This window comes from Wolffia australiana, chromosome 5, assembly GCF_029677425.1.
Source record: "Wolffia australiana isolate 7733 chromosome 5, ASM2967742v1".
In the NCBI taxonomy this organism is placed as follows: Eukaryota; Viridiplantae; Streptophyta; class Magnoliopsida; order Alismatales; family Araceae; genus Wolffia; species Wolffia australiana.
Window position 1 is genome coordinate 21,954,081 of NC_135839.1, and position 20,211 is coordinate 21,974,291.

Sequence of the window (20,211 nt, forward strand, 5' to 3'; positions counted from 1 at the left end):
TCAATGAGTTGTAGTTGAAACATGAAAATATGGAGCCAAGGCCGATGCAGCTTCATTTGGAGTCTATTGAAGGTTATGGCTGATATTGTTGGGATTTGAAATCCATGTTGAGATAAAAGCATAGCTTATTCTCTAGTCCTTACTAAAGCATTAAGGGCATTTTACTAAAATACTTTAATATATGCTTTGATGAATATTCAAAGTAATGCATGCCTTAATAGGGATTATGATCAAGCATTGTAGGTCCCTAGTCAACTAGTTGACTAGCTTTAAGTAAAGACCGAATAGCGTCCTTAGTTATATTTTACGGCTACTTAGTTAAACCTTATGGTGAACTAGTCTGATATCGGACGTCGTCTAGGACATCGCCGGGTCATCACCGAGTATGATGGCTCGGTGGTGATCAATGATCACGTATCGGATAACGGCAGTGTCGTCGTCCAACGGTACCGTAACGGGTATGTAACTACGTGAAGATGAATGCCCTACGTGTCATACGTGCAGGCTTCGACTCGAAGGAGGCCCCGAGCTCCAAGCTTGGACGGGAGTCGCCGGGTGACGGCGACGGGGGCCTCTCGAACGTTGTCGGAGCGATGAGGACATCTACGACCGAAAATACTTAATCTGTGGGGCTCACACGTAACGGACGTATTCGTCCGTATCGATAAGACACTCATTGATGTAGTTATCTCTCGTTTGACCTCTCTCACCTACCAAGCCCGTGCGCGGTGGGGGACGGGACGAAAATATACTGCAAAGGATAATTAAACGAGCAATGGGAGAGGACGGAGTACCTCGTCGAAGGTGGCTCATGGTGCAGGATCTCGTCTTCATCACTGGCGTGACGGAGTGGGTGGGTCGGAGAGGCGTCGGAGTAGGCATGGCGGCTCGACGTGCACTGGAGGTGCCGGAGCGATGCAAAGGGGCGGCGGATGGCAGGTGGAATCGAAGGTGCTCACGTTCCGTCCAATTCGGCTTGTTCAACTCGTCCGGCTTGACGGGAAGGCTCAGTTGGCTCGTCCGGTTTAGTTGACTGAGTCAACCAGACCGACAGGTTTGGTTAACGTGGTCTGACTAGCCGGTTTGACCAGCCCGGTCGATCGGGTCGATTCGAGCTGGTCGATCAGGTCGGTCGGTCGGGTCAGACCGGCCGATCAGATCGACTGGTCGTTTGACCAGTCGAGGGGATGGGACTGATGTTCAGTCTGCGTCGTGGGGCCGGTCTGCTCACAGCGGTCAGCGACGGCGCAGCTCAGGTGGCTTGGCAGCCGCGGCAACGGCGACTCGGAAGCGGCGGCAGCAGCAAGGGCGCTAGGCTGCAGGCGGTGGAGCAGGGGTAGCTTGAGCGGCGAACGGCAGCGGCGGCCGGCGGCGGTAGTGCACGAATGGATCGGCGCGGTGGCGGCTAGCGGCGCGCGGGGCAAACACCACGGACGCGGGGAAGAAGAGGCGGCGGGAGCAGCAAGCAACGACGGCGCCCTCCCTTTTTTCCCCTTCCTTCTCCTTCCACCTCTTCTCTTCCTTCTCTTCTTCTTCCTTCCCTTGTTCACTTCTCACGCATGAGGAAGGGAGACCCGCACCTGTTCGATAATGCCTAAACAAAAATGTACTGGTCTACCTTTCTTAGGGCGTCGTCTCTTCCCTTATAAAGGGGGAAGAGATGGGCCCTAACATTGGCCATAAAGGGTCCTTTGGGGAGCCCTTATAATTGGGCTCCCTCCATTACAAAATAAAAGGAAAACACTTAAAACAGGGGCAGTTAAGGGGAAATGGGAAAAGAAGAAAAGGGAGAAGCAAAGGGGGAGAGGTTAGAGAAAGACCCATCCCCCTCGATGGCAAAACAATGGATGGACGAACGACGTCGCGAACACGATGAAACATGATAAAAGCGTGATGGACAAGATGGAAAAGACAAAAACACAGGTGAGAGAGAGACGAGAAAACAGAACGGATAACTGAGCAACTTTACCTGGTCGTCGACGTCGAGGGCGGGCGGCGCGGATGACGTCAATGACGACCTTTAATGGTGTGCGCCATCATAGTCCAGTCACTGATTTAGAACTTGAATTTTATATAACATGAAGATAAGCATGTTATATAATATTGTTGAAATATTTCTGTGGATTGGAACTTATTTGATTGGTTTAATGACTTCGTCAAATTCCTGATTACTACCTTCAGGTATTTAAGGCCAAATTTATTGATGATTTAATGAAGATTAAATATAGGAATATATTAGTATCCTATGTTGATATCTTAAATAAAATGATTTAATAAACATTATGGAAAGCTGAAATTACAGACAGACTTTAAACATTACAGACTTTTTTAATGCTGAAATTGTCGGCATAAGTGCTAGTTTTTACTCCTAACACTTGGGGTGTTTTGAACTTATGGAAAAATAGTAAATATTAAATTTCAAAATTAAGGAATTAATGTTTCAAATTATCTATGCATAATCAATATGTGTGACTGTTGGAATGTTTATAAATTATCATAATGCCCTTTTAGATTTCAAAGTCCATATATACAGTTTGGAGCCACAATTTCAAACACCCCCTTCTCCTTGCTCTTTGAAAAATGATGTTGAAAAGTCAGAGGGATCTTTCACTCCCTAACACAATTTTTAAGCAGTTTATGTCATTTCTTCAATATGATGTATGTGGCTAATATCAATCCTAGACAAAATACTTGGAATTGTGCAAGGTGTTGCAGGATTCAAAGGAAAGAAAGCTGGCCTCAATATTTTGTGTGTCCTTGACCCTTATGATAAGTTTGATATTTTAATATAAATTTTAGGTGGATTTTAAGATTATGTTAAAATTTTAACTAGTAGCTAACATTCATAAAACACCAGAGAACTTGGAATTAAATATTTTGGTTGAGCTTTGAAAGAGTTACAGGTGTTTGAACTTGGACGTAGAGGAATCATGCGATTAACTAAGTACATGAAAAGATTGACCTCTGGTGATCGATTTAATTTTATTTTAAATAATTTAAATATCATTTTATTTAGGATGAAGAGGATATTAAATATTCAAATACCAAAGTTCAAACATGAATTAACAATTTTCATTCAAAAAGTAACATGGAAAGAATGACGACAGGTAGGGAGGTACTGCTACAAGAAAATAATAATCATGTTTACGAGTTTTTATCTCTCAATTAACCAAATTCTGATGTGAAATAATATTCCTCTTGAAATAAATAAAATTACGACATGATTTGAATACTACATTAGGTGATAAATGATATACTAAGTGTTATTAAAGAAGAATCCATATTGTTCTTGTAAGATCTTGTAGCCAGTCAAGTTAATGCTTTAGATCAAATAAGAAGAAGGCTTTAGGGGCCAGAGAAAATTTTGGATTTTTTAGGCCTTAATCTGGATGAAAACTTAAATTTATTTGCAATGGAAGACTCTAACAGAATCGTAACGACATTAACAAAAGCATGAAACGAATCTCCTAGGCACAAATCGCATATGTGATTCCTCTGATCCTCAAGTGATTCATGTCTAGGTGCTCATGTGTGCAGCCCCTAGATGTATCCATGTGGTTATCAACACGTTGAATATCCTCTTTGACCTTGATGAGCTCTGTTCACCCTCCATCATCGTCCTTACACCATCCCAATCTCATCGAAAAATGGAGAGGAGCTATGGGAAGACGGGATTAAAAGGGAAAGGCCCTTAAGAAATTTTGGCATTGGTGAACTTCATTCAGGGCCTTCCCCTATCTATACTAAGTGGGTATTTTTCATAAAAACCCCAAACTTTAAGTATATCTTCTAACGTCCAAAGACTAGTTGCGTATGACCTTCTATGCCCATGTATCAGTCTAGTTAACAACTGTAGTGGGCCAATAATATTTATTGGCCTTTTAAATTAATCAACTATATCATCATATAGATTAGATTTGTTAATGTTGGATTGATTTTAACCCAATAGATTCGTTTAGTTCCCAGTCCATGGGGTGCCAAGCAACACCTTGTGCTCTAAAAGCTATAAAGGAGTCTATATTGACTCACTCATGGAATATGTATGTCATCAGTCACTGTGTATGTATAGTCTCTCATCATTAAATTTAGCATTGATGCATTACAAAATCATCATAGAACTCTTCTCCAATAATTCACTTTAGTGGCCAAGTACTTGATTGCATCATCTTCCTTGAGCTTTTTGGTCTTATGTTGAGGGTGGACGATCCCATTTTGACCACTCAATTATCTTTTTGAACTTCTTGAGGCACCCAAACTAAGACTTTTTAGAATCCCATGGTTGGAGACTCGTAGGTTATTGTCAAAGTTTGATTGTCAATCCACAAGACATCTTTGGTGTATCAGGTCAAAGGACCACTTGTAAAATCGTGATGTGAATCAACATGATTGACAGTTTTGAATGATACCATTTAGGAATTTGTACAGATCAAGTTACAGAACTCTTTCCACTAAATAGCATCCACTATATACCCATATTGTCTCCACATTAATGACTACAAGGCCAGCCATATTCATCATATGAGTGAGGCTAGATAGAGATATTCTATCAGGATACTGTGATGTACTTCTCTAGTATCATTTAAATAGGAATATTTATTACACATGATTAAAGACTTGCAATCTTTGTATTATGATCTCATCGTAATTCACTAAGTTTGATCGCGTGATCATGGATTTCATTATAGGCATCACACATGTAATATAATTAATATGTTATATTAATAAATATTGAACGGGATATGGAATCTGTGATTGGTGTGTTGGACATATATATATTCATCAGAGAATGCATTAAGGCAAAACTGAAGTAGGTCAAGTGTCATTACTCTGTGGAAGACTTGGGTCGAAGACAACATAGCTTCATCGATTTTTCTTTTTTATGTTTCCTTGTTCAGCCTTATTTCCAAGTGATTTGTTTACGGAAGTTCACACAAACACCATTAGGGCACATCATCACCTTGAGATGAATACCCCGAACAGAACTAAGGATTAGCCTAAGCTATCAAAAAATAATAATTGTGTCTCACATTTCATCTACCTCATTTCCTATTTAGAAAAATCCTAGGTTACTTATAAAAATATAATATTTCTAGAGAAGCTAATTCAGCCCCCTAGGTTATTCCTAAATCACTTAAATTGATACTTACCTAACTCCTCCCATTTCATTGTTAATTTTAACATGAATGGAGATCATTGGAGAACGCTTTCTCCAATATCCCCTCCACACTCATCATAGAGTCAAGTAAATCATCTTCGTCAATTCAATATCCTCTTATACCAATGATAGAGGAACCCGTCTTGAAACATCAATCGCCTTTACATACTTCTTACTATATCTCAGCAAAGACTTATTTGAATATCTTGATTATAGGTTTACAAGCCATAATCAAAATATAGTCATCTATCCATGATATATCCTTGGTGTTTTAATTCATTGAATCACACTTATTAAATCATGATTAATGCTTAAGTATAATACCATTCGATGATTCATACAGATCAATTCAGTGAACTATTTTTATAAAGAGCACCACCATCTATCCTAAGTATCTCTACACTTATGACCACAAGATCAGCCATACTTATTATAAAAGTAGGATAAGATAAAACTATTCTATCATGATAATTCAATGTCCAACGCGAACATCCATTAAATATGAATATTTAGAATACATGTTTAAAGACTAGTGATCATTGTATGATGATTTCCTCATAATTCACTAGGTGAATGAATGTATTCATGGACTTGATTATGAACATTTTAAAATAATATTAATAATGAATAAATATTTATTTCAATGAACTGAAATAAATTATGGAAGTGTGATTGGCTTAAAAACCATATTATATCCAACAAGCAAAGTGTAGTGGAAGAAAATGAAACAATTTTTGCTATAGGAATATTTATTTGACATGGTCGGTGGAATGATAAAATAACTTATAATATAAGATACACATAGTGAAATTTTGGAATGATAAAATAATCTATAATATAAGATAAACATAGTGAAATTTTGATTTGATTGACAAACCTTATTGTCACACCATTTCAAACCTAAAATGATGTTATTTCTTCTTCTTCTATATATCAGTGGATCTGATTCACTGCTCTCTCAGTCTAAACTCTCTTTAGTTAGCATAACCAATAACATTGATTCTCTAGGACCACCAATAATTATTTGGAGCATAATTTAAGGATGACATACACAAAGGATAAATTGAGGTTTAAATAAAAGAATGCTAATCTTATAATCACTTGGATCTAATCCTAGGGTATGGCATGTCTATGACTCTACCTTATTCAACATTCATCCCAATATTCAGCTTCCAAAGTTAAATTATAGAGTGAGTTCTACAAAACTTGCTTCATTTTAACATTATTTATAGGGATTAAATTTTTCTCCTCTTGATATTGGGTAATTAATTCTAACCTAGGTTATTTAATGGGCTCTCTATCCTCCAAAATTTGCATCCATCAGTTTAAATTCAGATAACCTGAGTCCATTGTTTCACAAAAAACCCAAGAGAATGAAATAATCATTCCACGGAGTCAATTTGGTTTACTCCCATTAATCAATAAATACACAAATATAGGACTTAGAAAATATTTCATATTTTCTAATAATTTATACATAAATGTTGACCAATACATGTGCATGGTGTAATATACCTGATGGCATTATGCACAACGCACATTACTATTAGTCTTATTTTTATGTTGTTAGAAGGAGATCAAGGAAAGATTGTCATTTATGTGCAATGAGTTAGGTTCATTCATGTGTCCATGCAAAGAAATAATTGAAATTTTGAAAAATAAAATGGCATTATAAAATCCAATTTTTCTTATGTGTAGTCTCTGCTCTTGTTATATCCATTAAGCTCTATAGAGCATCCTTAGACCTAAAACAACTTGTATTTAAGGAAATAAGTCAAATGCATTATCATTGATGGCGAATCCTGTTGTCAATAGGAGTAGTCACAGATACTCAGTTAGAGAAGAACATGGAATTTTTTACCCTATTTATTTTGTCTCAAATTCCCAATTGTCTCTCTATGTACTATCATATCACGCTAATGGGCCCATCAGAAAGGAGAGTGGAAGCTACATTTTTTCAAACTATCTTTTGTCCTTCAAAAATTCTACATCAAATTTGAATGAAAAAATTTAATTATGTCATTTCTTCTTCCATTTCATTCTTTCCGTCTAATTTTCTTCCTAATTTTATTTTTTATTACTTAAGTTAAGAAATTTTATTTGGTAAATTTATGTTTTTAGAGTTAGGACATCAGGTTTGAAGAATTTATGTGTTTTTTTTAATTTGATGTATATTTGACTCAGTCAATGAGCATTCATCACTTCAAAGTGTCATGCATAGTACATGTACTATGCACATAGTGATGCACAACATACTATTTTGTGGAGCATAATGCATTGTGCTCATGAAACGATCAGCACAAGCATGAGTATAAGCTATGTAACTCCATTATGTACCATTCATTGTATTTCTACACCAGTGAGTCATGGGTTAGTCATAGTATGTAATCAAATTTATGTGAGAATTGAGGAAGTATCAATGATTTCCAGATGAAGAGTTGTTTTTGGAGCCATCAGATACATTGATGAGCATAGTAATATTAAAGATAAGGGCACTAAGGGGTCAATGAGGTAGCAACAGTAGGGCAACATACAAGAAGGGTTCCAGAGATGAAGTTGTGCATGTGATGTAATAGATAAACAAGAAGCCAGGAGTGGCACTATTTTAACAATCGTTAAAGTTATTGAAGAATGAGATATGGAAATTGATATGAGAGCAAATGGAGGTGTGCATTCAGAGGTCGAGCTATGTGAATGCAAAAAAATTGAGACCAATGAATATGAATGTATTGGAAGATGTGTAATCTACTAGATGGATGTATACAAAAAATCAAAAAAATTAGTTGATGAACATCCAGATATTTGAGTGGATGTGGGGATAACATGCATGGACTGCAACTAATAGAGATAGTCATGTGCGCAACCACATAGCTGCCGAGTGTAATAGAAGAACTTTTGAATTTTGTACCATGGACGAGGTTTTTAGGGCATCTATAAAAAAATTGTGTGGCCAAAGAATCAATAAATAAATAGTAATTATGGATGGATCAATGCAAGTGCAGATCATAGGAAATCATAGAAAGTTCATATGAAACCATGTGTAAAGATTACATAAAAAGTTATGAGTTTCTACCCTTTATGTAGGGAAGGGGAGTACATAACGGAAATACAGAATAGAGTAACTTGTGGACACCACTAGAAGAAGTGCACATGGGGGACCAGTATTGTGTTGGGTTCGGTGCCTTGGTTCGGCCATGCGAAAGCATGTCGAACGATTCACAATTGATTTTTAAAACAAAACATTGAATGTACCTTTTTGGGGAACTTATTACACCTTTGACATGCTCATTTTGAGATTGTTCCGAAGCCGTTCACGCGTCCGGCCTCCAGAAGTATCCACACGATCACTCGCCACTTGGATCTCCACTTCTTGCTCTTCAACTCTTCTTAGAGACTCTCTCCTTGGTTGATGTAGAAAATGAAGAAAGGGAGGAGCTCTCAAATCAGGCTTGCATGAGTGCTTAAAATGAGACCCCTTTCCCTCTTTATATTTCACTTAAGGTTTTTCTCAAAAACCCAACAAAGAAAAATATGTCCACCAATGCCTTTATGACCTTGTGCGTGTGACCCTCTAGGCTCTTGTATCATGCTAGTTAATAACTTTAATAGCCCAATCATATTTATTGACCAACCTTATTAATTAGTTATATCAACATATAGATTAATTAAATAGGGATCAATTTAACCCAATCGATAGGTTAAGTTTCTAGCTCGTGGGGTGCCAAGCTACAAATCGTGCTCTAGAAGATACCAAGTAGTCTCGAACTCTCTCGTGGAACCTTTACCATCATGGGTTACCGTAAAAATCTATCATCCGCGCAAGACTCTTGAATGACTTAGGGTATTGTTTATCGCCAAACCCTAATCCGTCATTCGATTAGTACTGATGCATAACAGAGATCATTGGAGAACGCCTTATCCAATATCCTCACTACCCTGGCTAGGGATTTTTTTGTGCCGTCTTCCTTGAGTCAATCACCTCTTATACCGAGGGCTAATGATCATGTCTTGACCACTCAATCATCTTCGTAAGCTTCTTACTACATCCGATCTATAACTTGTTTGAATCCCATGATTAGAGGCTCGTAAGTCATAGTCAAAACATAATCAGCCACTCACAAGATGTTCTTGGTGTTTCAGGTCAATGGATCACTTATACAACGATGACTTGAATCAACCTGATTGACATACGAATCAATTCAGTGAACTCTTTCTACAAAGAGCACCCACTATATGTCCTTAGTGTCGCCACACTAATAGCTACATGATCAGTTATACGTATTGTATAAGTAGGATCAGCAAGTGTTATTCTATCCCGATAATTCGATGTCCGTCTTGACTATCCTTCGAATAAGAATATTTAAAATACATGTTTAAAGACTAGTGATCATTGTATTATGATCTCATCATTATTCGCTAAGTCATTGCATGTATTCATGGACTTCATTATAAACATGACACAGAATAATAATGAATGCAAATATTTTATTCGATGAACTTAAATCAACATGGTAGTGTGATTGGCTTGATGGCCACATAATATCCATCATATTGAATAACACAAAATTACATTTAATCTCTATTTTTATGGATTTTGAAATAATTTTTAAGAATAAAATAATAAAATAAAACTATAAAAAATTAAATCAAAATAATTCTACGTTGATGAGAAAGTATTTTTCCTATTTAACCTAATCTATGCAAAATTTATAAATCAAATTTATGAAATTTTAAATTAATTTAAGAGTAATAAATACTAAATAAATACCCTAGTCGTCACGGTGGTATTGCCAGCAATTGGTTGGTGGTTGTGGCATGGATGGAGTGGATATGATCAATGGAATTCAACTGCTGATTGCAACAAATATAAATGTAAATATGTGCTAATGACCAACAATCAAGCAAGTAGTACGCATTAACCATTGATGATAGTGATGGAGATGGAGGCGGATATGCACCAGCGAGGCGTGAAGTCCATGGTGGCATCAGTGATGGTGTAAACCTAGGCTATCCTCAACAATGATACCCGAGGAAAAAGAACAAAGACATAAGTAAAAAAAACAAAAATATTACAATGACCTCATTCTCATGTGCCAAATGGGCTGAGTGGTGCTTTCTCTTCACGAGTTTTAATCAAGTTGTCTCTCCTTCTATCCTCCAATATCAAAATGCAACAATGGAATTAAATGATATTTTCAAATAGAAAATCAGTCTTCTAATCATAATTGAGAACAACATCTGAGTATGTCTTTTTTTTAAAAGATGGGATGTCTACTTGTAGAACAAACGGTATGGATAAATATAGGTAAGAGAGAAGAAGCTAGCTGTAAATTTTAAGTTCATAATTTCTTCTAGATTCTTAGATGTTATGATTTGTAGTTCAATCATTCTCGACTGTTTGAATTTTTCTCTCCTTCTTGACCTATGTGATGGAATGCCATCATGACACAAAATTTTAGGAAAACCAAAAAGATATAAAAAATCCTCTGGATAGTAAAAAACTTAAATTTTTGGTATTCTGACAGATAAATTTTTTTTCTTTATGAATTTAATGATAGAAAATTCAATAAAATATCAGAAAATCAGTAAAATAAGGATATCATTATGTAAATATCATAAAATACTATTTTTATAAGGATATCATTATTTATGATTCATAAATTATTTTGTTTATGAATTTAATGTCAGAAAATTCTTTAAAATATAAGAAAATCAGGAAAATCAGAATATTATCCTAAAAATATTTTCATCACATGTATTTATGATCATGTCAGTGAAAATAATGACATCAATTTAACATTAAAATATCATTTTATTTTTTATATCATCTAAATCCACACGAGGTGATATGGTTGTATATTATGATCATGTTTTTCTCTTGTCCTAAGACCAATTGTCTCCAATTTATGTAAAGGGTGTATTTAAATTTTGAATTTTCAAACTATTACTTCAATTTTAATGCATATTAAAATTACTCTACACTAATGGACTTATTAAAAAATTAAGTTGAAAATCAAATTGAAATGTAGCTAGGGACTATAACGATGATGCTATAATTGGAATACTAAGGAATGGAAGACCTACCAATGGGATTTTCAATTAACTATCGAAGATGTTGAATCATTAAGAACCTCAACATCCTAATTAAGGAAGAACCATTTAAAGGTGCTGGTGAAGAAGAGTCAAAGGGAAGAGGTGAAGACATCCAAGTTCTATAGAAACCTAAAATAGTGTAGTAAGACAACAGTTCGAGATAAATCATATTTTTCAAATCATCTTACAATATATATTGTGAAATAGAAAATTCATATTTAATAAATTCTTTTTTCCAATTTTTTTCCAAATGTAGCCATTAGGAGAAGGAGCCAAAGATTCTCCGTGGCCATGTAAAGGCTTCTGTTGAGAAGAATCTTCTTTTGAGAATGCTTTGGCACCCTTCACATACTTGGGTCTCTCTTATTGTTAGGCCCCTAACTGCTCGACATTCCTTGCCCAAGAGGCCTGCATGCTTATTGGGAAGGATTGCCCTTGTATTTGGCTCACGACATTTTTAAGGACTGACTCATTATGGATAGCGATATCCAAATACCTGATCTATTAGGCCATTGCCATTGTCGGTGGTGATTCACGGCAGACTGTGCACGTGCCCGTCCTTGCCCGAGGCGGGACGGATCAGGTGCGGTCCGTGCACGCTGAGCGCGCGGGCCGAACGGCACAGGGACGCACACGAAAGTGCCACGTGCCAACGCCAAGCACCACGCGTGGACGCCCACGCGACCCGCTGACGCCGAGCGCTGCGCGCAGGAGCGGGGAGTGCTGCACGCGGGTGCGGGACGCGCAGGCCGGGCGGCATGCTGCAAGCGCAACGCATGGAGTTGTGCGGGATGCCGTGCAGTGGCTGCGCGGGCGGCGCGCGCATTGCGTGTGCGGGCGCGCGGCTGGGAGACATCCCCGCCAGGAGGCTAAGGTATGTGGCGCATAGAGAGCGCTGAGGCGGCACAGTGGACGCATGGCGCTCTTGCGGGTAATTCTGGGCGCACAGCGCCCAGCTCGGGGTGCCAAATGCTGCACGCGGGTGCAGGACGCACAGGCCGGGCGGCATGCTGCAAGCGCAGCGCATGGAGTTGTGCGGGATGCCGTGCAGCGGCTGCGCGGGCGGCGCGCTCATTGTGTGTGCGGGCGCGCGGCTTGGAGACATCCCCACCAGGAGGCTAAGGTATGTGGCGCATAGAGAGCACTGAGACGACACAGTGGACGCATGGCGCTCTTGCGGGTAATTCTGGGCGCACAACGCCCAGCTCGGGGTGCCAAATGCGGCGGCTTCGCGCAGACTACGTGCCAAGGTGTAGACACGGGTGCTGGTGGCGTGTGTGATTGTCAAGGCAGGGGTGGCGGGTGTGATCGCCACGCCCGCAGGCGCGCGGCGCCCGGCCTGGAGCACAGTTGGGCGGCAGAGCGGGCGCGCGCGCGCGGAGCGCCGGCCTTGAGGCGGTGCGGCGACATTACCTCGGTGCAAGGCGCCTCGTTTTGTTCCTTGTAACACCCCTTGTCTTCCCCCATGTACGCTACGATGTATTCTGGATGATATTAATGCAAGGACCCTATTCACCGACGGTGCCTAGCACCAACCACTCCTCTAAACCCTTCTATGCGATCTTAAGCAATCCCAAGAGCTTCCGCTGCAAGAGATCAAGGCTGCTCAGTGTTCTGCCCAAGCACTGAGGCCGGCACACGTCAATTCCGAGCAAAGAGTCCTAGCTCGAGATTTGACCGTGTGACACTCATCTATAGGCCTAAAATAGAAATCAAAGGACTCTTTATGTGTAACGTCTTCTAGTACATCGGTAATGCTTGAAATAATTCCATGTTTTTTTTTCCATTTGTACTTATTCTGGGTAATTTTAACAATTTTCCATTCTCTTAATCATTATCAAGGGATTATTTTATGTGATTTTGTGTACATATCAAATTATGGAGCCTTGATCAGAGGTTTCACGTTTGTAAAGAATCATTTCAATGTAAGATTAACAACTATATTAATTCTGGTTCAATATGTGAATAATGTACATAATTTAAATCAGATTTCTTTTAAAATAGATAGTTTCAGTTTTAATAGATCTCTAGAAATTTGTTGAGATAAAATTATCCAAAGATGAATATTTGTATCTTTAAATGAAAAGCTGAAGTGTTAAAATTGTGAATTTTTTTAGATATTAAATTTCTTGAGATCAGTTGAAATTTTTTAGATACTAGCCTTTCAATTATCTTTTGAGAATTGTGGCCTTACATTTTATGTACTAAGAATGATTAATCCTTGATTTCCAGTTTTTTACAAATATAGCTTGTTTAAGAGGAACCATCTGAAGAAGCTATGGTTTCAACCAAATACATGTTATCATGTGGTTAGACATATGGTGTCTATTATTACTACACATGGAAACAATGTTTTATCTACAAATGAGAAATGATATCCACTGTTTCGAAAACATAAATTAATATCAACTTTTTTCAAGTAATAATTTCTCATATTCCTTCAGCTTGGATTGGTTGAGGCATCCCTTCATTGATAAACTTCAGAGTGTAATAGCTCCATAATAGATTCACCATGTGTATCTTGATACTGAAGATAGGTTAGCTTATGAAAAAAAGAGATAAAAATATACCTCTATTAGTAAACCAAATGATATATTTTGCACATTAAATCATTAAGTGCCCACCATGCACGCAAAATAAAAACAAACTCTCTTTTTGGATTCTTCTTTTTAGTAAGCAAACCACCATAAAATTATTTCTCAATGTTTTCATTTTCATCATTGAGCTTGTCCTTTGAGGCAATAGTGAGGTGGGTTACATCTCATATTCTTATCATTTTACTCTTCACAATGGGGAGATTTCAATATCTCATCTTCTTTCACATTATAAGAAATGAGCTCATTGATATATCAAGGGTGACGCTGACAGTTACAGCTCTCTTTGAAGTAATTAAATTCTTATGTTTGGAAGGAATATGAGACATTTCAATAATGTAACGTATAAGCTATATCTCACTTTACCATTTACATTTTTACTTCATGGTATTCAGGCAATTCATAAGGATCATAATATCAACGCTTTGGTCAACGTCTCACTTCAGCCACTTTATATTTAGGGATTTAAGAATGTTATGCCATATGACCATAAAACTAATATGATTTGATATTTTCATATTTATCATAAATACTATTTTCCTCAATAAAGCATGAATTTTTTTAACTAATAGGTTCATCATACCTTGTAAAAATGATTTCCTTTTTAAAACCACAACTTAGTCATAGATGCTCAGAGGCTAAAGAACCTTAAGTGTTTGAGCTTGTCAACCCAAGAACCTTATGGCTTAAGAATGATTGATATCAGAGCATTTCTTTACAAGCCACTTAAATTAAATAATTCTGAAACACATGTGAATTAATTAATTAAAAATGTATTCGACACAGTTAACAGATGTAATCACTAACACATTAGACACCAATCAATAATATGGATCCTATAAGTAATGAGATTATGCTACCCATACATGAAACCAATCCATCAGTAAAGAATCTTAGAATGAGTTAGGCATGGTCAACTTAAAACCCTAATTGGCCATCCCACTTATGATTGATGCATTTGGAAATAATCAAATACATTGGCCAAGGACTTCATTGCATTTTCTTCTTAACATCTCATACCAAAGGCAGGTTATCTTGTCTTAAGCAAGAAATTTCATTCTTCTACTTGTTACTGAATCTGAGCTATGACTATTTCAAGTCCCTTGATAGGGAACTCAAGTGTGTGTTCATTTCTATTCAAGAGATAACTGTTTTGTCCTATCTACCTCTCTCTCTCTCCCATTGCTCGTGGCACTTATAATATGGTTTAAAAGTAAGTGTGTTTTCATTTCAATTCAAGAGATAACTCTCTCTCTGTGTGATGTGGGATGACTAGAATAGAGCTGGTGGGGACAACTAAAGTTATTTGAAAAACAGATCACAAATCAACACAATTAATTTGAACATTTAAATCTAGAAAAGATGATTATGGTGTCGTCCCTTTCCTCAAGCAAGGAAGGATGATTGTCTTTCCTAAACGGTCCACCACAAGAAGACATGAACCTATTCCACTGACCTATTATACTAAGTGCGATGGCTGAGGAAAAACACACAGGAAACACTGGATGAAAGAATGTGGATCACCAAGGGAGAAGAAGTTGAGCTTTGGCCCGGTGTTTTGTGTTGGGACGATGCGGTGAGTTGGAGAGCTCGGTGGCAAGAGTGGACAAGGTGCGCTTCAACAAGGCCAGGAGTGACGGGTCGTGTTGCGAACAGTGCACAAGGTGATGGAGGCATGGGACAATGCCAGCACAGGGCAATAGTGGTGCGGTACGACAACACTGGACACAAAAAACCCCCCCCCCCCCCCACCCAGCACACATCCCTTGGGAGGCGCAAGCAGCCATAGGGGCGATAGAGAGGAGTTCACGGTAGTTGTTGAGAAGAAATTGTTACTTTAAGAAACAACCCCATGTTCAATACAGCAATGGCCTTTTATAGGACTCCAACACGACAGAAATAACTCTAGTTTAAGAAAATTTGAATTTCAGTACTAAATAAAATTGAGATCCTTGAGTTGGGGTTGATGACGACATTGTGTCATAACTCTGGTCGTCTCCTCCTGAGGTGGCGGTGTTGCACCAGATGGTGGAGCATGGTTGTGTGCTTCACCACCCTCTCGCTCACTCACTCACTCATTCTCTATCTATCCATCTATCTATCTCTTTATCTATCTATACATCTATCAATCTCTCTATCTCTCTATCTATCTATCTATCTATCTATCTATCTCTCTATCTATCTCTCTATCTATCTATACATCTATCTATCTCTCTATCTCTCTATCTATCTATCTATCTATCTCTCTATCTATCTATACATCTATCTATCTCTCTATCTCTCTATCTCTCTATCTAGCCATCCATCCATCCATCTATTTATCTATAGATCTATACATATCCATCTATCTTTCTTCCCATCTCTCTCTCTCTCTATCTGTCTATCTATCTATCCATCTCTCTGTATCTGTCTATCTATCTTTCTATCCATCTATTCATCTATCTATCTATCCATCTATTCATCTATCTATCTATCTATCTCTCTATATCTGTCTATCTATCTATGCATCTATTCACCTATTATCTTTCTATCCATTTACCCATCTATCTATCTATCCATCTAATCTATCTATCTATCTATCTATCAATCAATCTATCTATATATCCATCTATCCATCTCACATATTTCTCTCTCCAAAAAACCAAGGGGGAACTGCAACACTACGCACTCCCATACTACATTCAGTTAAAAGTCTCTTCTGAGATGAGTCTACTCCGCGCCACCAGCCGCGGCAGAACCCTCTCCTCAGTCTCCTCTTCCGTCCCCTTCCCCTTCCTTCCATGGCCGTCCCTCCCCAACCGCGAACCAGACCACCCACAACCCACGTCATCCCCCTCCACCGAGAAGAACGCCACAACCGTCATCCGCGTCCTCACCGAACAACGCTCAGCCGATCTCAACGCCGCGCTCGAAGCCACAGGAATCGTCCCGTCGCCGGAGCTTCTCTCCGCCGTCGTCCACTCGTCCACTCTCTCGGCCGCCGCGACCCTCTCCCTCTACCGCTGGTCCAACGGCCGCTGCCCCGGCGTCGTCCCCGTCATCGTCAACGCCCTCGGCAAAGCCCGCGCCTTCGACGACGCCTGGACCGTCCTCCTCTCCAACCCCCCCTGCGAAGAACCCTCCTTCGCCGCCCTCATCCGCCGCTACGCCCGCGCGCGGATGCCGGGCGCCGCGATCCGCACCTTCGAGTACGCCGACGCCCGCAACCTGTTCGACGTTTTGATCGACTCGCTCTGCAAAGAAGGCCACGCGCGCTCCGCCGAAGCCTACGTCGCGGAGAAGAAGAAGAAGGACCCGCTTTGGTCTCCCTCCATCGTCTGCTACAACATCTTCCTCCACGGGTTCCTCCGCTCGAGGCGATTCCGCAGCGCGGAGAGGCTATGGAGAGAGCTCCAGAGAGAGGAGACTGTTCGTCCCACGGTGGTGACCTTCGGGACGATGATCGAAGGGCTCTGCCGCGCGAACAACCCCGATCGAGCCGTCCAGATCCTCGAGGTGGAGATGCGGACGGCCGGGATCTCCCCGAACGAGATCACCTGCAACCCCATCGTCGACGCGCTCGCGGAGGCGGGGAGATTCAAGGAAGCTCTCGCCGCCGTGGAGAAATTCCCTCTCTACGGCATCTCCCCCAACATCTCCACCTACAATTCCTTGATCAAGGGGTTCTGCAAGAACGGAGACGTAGCCGGAGCGAGCAAGATCTTGAAGAGGATGATCAAGGAAGGAATTCTCCCTACCACGACGACTTACAATTACTTGTTGAAGTTGTTCTCCAGGGAAGGGAAGATCGAGGAAGGGATGAATCTCTACGAGAGGATGGTGCGGTCGGGGTACGCGCCGGACCGGCTGAGCTATCATCTGGTGGTGAAGATGCTCTGCGAGGGGAAGAGGCTGGGCTTGGCGGAGATGGTGATGAGGGAGATGAAGGGGAAGGGGGTGGCGTCGGACTTGGCCACTGGTTCGATGCTGGTTCATCTTCTCTGCCGGTTGCGCCGCTTCGAGGAGGCTTTCATGGAGTTTGAAGGGATGGTCGAGAAGGGGGTCTCGCCTCAGTATCTGACTTACAGGTAGACATGGTTGTTCGGTTCTTTTTGTGCAAATCTGTGCGATTTGTTCATTCTGTTCAGTTTTTCGAACAGACCATTAACAAATTCGCACAGATCATCACACACTCGTATCCGGTTCTTTTGTGAAATTTTTTTATTTGTTTCAAAATAACAACCATGTCTAGCGATAGACATGGTTGTACGGTTTGTTTTGTGCGAATTTGTGCGATTTGTTGGTTCTGTTCAGTTTTTCAAACAAACAGAACAGAACAACAATGTCTAGCAGTAGACATGGTTGTTCGGTTTGTTTTGTGCGGATTTGTGCGATTTGTTCGTTCTGTTTGGTTTTCCGAACAGAACATTAACAATTTCGCACAGATCATCGCACACACTGGTGTGCGGTTCTTTTGTGCGAATTTTTTGTTCCTTTCAAGCGAACATAACAGAACAACCATGTATAGGGGTAGACATAGTTGTTCGGTTCGTTTTATGCAAATCTGTGCGCTTTGTTCGTTCTGTTCAGTTTTCCGAACAGTACATTAACGAATTCGCACAGATCATCGCACACATGTATGCAGTTCTTTTGTGCGAATTTTTTGTTCGTTTCAAATGAATAGAATAGAACAACTATGTCTAGCTGCAGACATGGTTGTTCGGTTCGTTTTGTGTGAATTTGTGCAATTTGTTCGTTCTGTTCAGTTTTCTGAACAGAACATTAACAAATTCGCACTGAGCATCGAACACTCCCATGTGCGGTTCTTTTGTGCGAGTTTTTCGTCCGTTTCAAATGAACAGAACAACCATGTCTACTTACAGGATGCTCAAGTGGGAATTGGGAAGACTGGGGAGGACGGAGATGGCGGAGAGGTTGACAAGATTGATGGGCTCGGTTCGATGTTCGAGGAAGCTGCCGAGGTCGTATCGAGGTGCAGGGAAGGGACGGTTGACGGAGGAGATGGAGAAGAAGAAGGCCGTGTTGAGGAAAGCCCAGGCCTTGGCGGAGTCGCTGAAGCTGTCCAAGGGTGGAGGTTTGCCGGAGAGCGACGTCGCCACCGCGAGATCTCTGGTGGGTTGTATTAGGTGGAGAGTTTATGCCGGATGAGGTGTTGAAGGGGTCTGTCTTCTGTTGCCGTCGTCTGGACGATTGGGGGGCATCGTCCCGCGTCTGGTGGGACGGGCGGGACGTGGGACGCGGCGCCAGCGTTGTGGAATCATGCAGTACCACGTTGTAGGGAACGGCACGTCCGGGACGTGATGCCCCGGACGTGACGGGACGGATGATGATGTGTGACGAACAGTGACGTGACGAAATGTTCGTGACGACACTGTCTCGTCACGTGTCCTTGGATTTTGAAAAATTCCGTCACGTACTCATCATGCGTCCCTTTTTCCTCGTTCTGTCAAGTCACCATCACCGTGTCGCCATCACTGTCACCAGTGAGGGAAATAATAATATTTATTTTTACTATGTTAATAAGCATAGTCGAAATATAATATTATTTATTTTACTATGTTATTATTTATAATATTTATTTTACTATGTTAATCCGTCACAGTCGTCATCCGTGACGGACCTGTAGTCATGTCACGCGTCTGGGGTATCCTATCACTGTCACGTCGCCATCACGCGTCACCGTCACCGTCACGCCCTATGCATTCCGTCACCGTCAAGTCATCCGTCACGCGTCTGTCACGGTGACGTTTGACGATCCGTACCACGTTGTGGCCCTCTCTCTCTCTCTCTTCTTTTCTCTCCATCTCTCTCTCCTTTTCTCTCCATCTCTCTCTTCTTTTCTCTCCATCTCTCTCTCCTTTTCTCTGCATCTCTCTCTCTCTCATGCAGGCTCATATTTTCTCTCTTCCTCCTCGCTCTCTCTCTTGCTCGCTCTCTCTTTTTCTCCCTCGCTACCTCTCTCTTTTTATCCCTCGCTCTCACTTCTCTCTATTTAGCTCTCTTTCTCTCTGATTCTCCCTCGCTCTCACTCTCTCTCTCTCTCTCTTGCTCTCTCTTTTACTCGCTCTCTCTTACTTTCTCTCTCGTACTCTTTCTCTCTCTCTTGCTCTCTCATTTACTCGCTCTCTCTTACTTTCTCTCCCGTACTCTCTCTCTCTCTCTTGCTCTCTCTGTTACTCGCTCTCTCTTATTTTCTCTCTCTTAATCTCTCTCTCTTGCTCTCTTTTTTACTCGCTCTCTTTCTTACTTTCTCTCTCTCTCGTGCTCTCTCTTTTACTCGCTCTCTCTCTCTCTTGCTTTCTCTCTTACTCGCTCTCTCTCTTGCTCTCGCTTTTACTCGCTCTCTCTCTCTCTCGCTTTCACTCGCGC

General features: G+C 40.5%; 1 protein-coding gene across 1 annotated transcript; it reads left to right on the plus strand.

Annotated features, from left to right (window-relative positions):
* The first annotated feature begins 16,506 nt into the window (after window positions 1–16,506).
* Window positions 16,507–19,016, plus strand: LOC144703883 (Pentatricopeptide repeat (PPR) superfamily protein). Its single transcript, XM_078576171.1, has 2 exons — window positions 16,507–17,909; window positions 18,705–19,016. Exons 1-2 carry the CDS (start codon window positions 16,546–16,548, stop codon window positions 18,988–18,990), a joined length of 1,650 nt encoding a protein of 549 aa, XP_078432297.1. The 5' UTR covers window positions 16,507–16,545; the 3' UTR covers window positions 18,991–19,016.
* The last annotated feature ends 1,195 nt before the right edge of the window (window positions 19,017–20,211 follow it).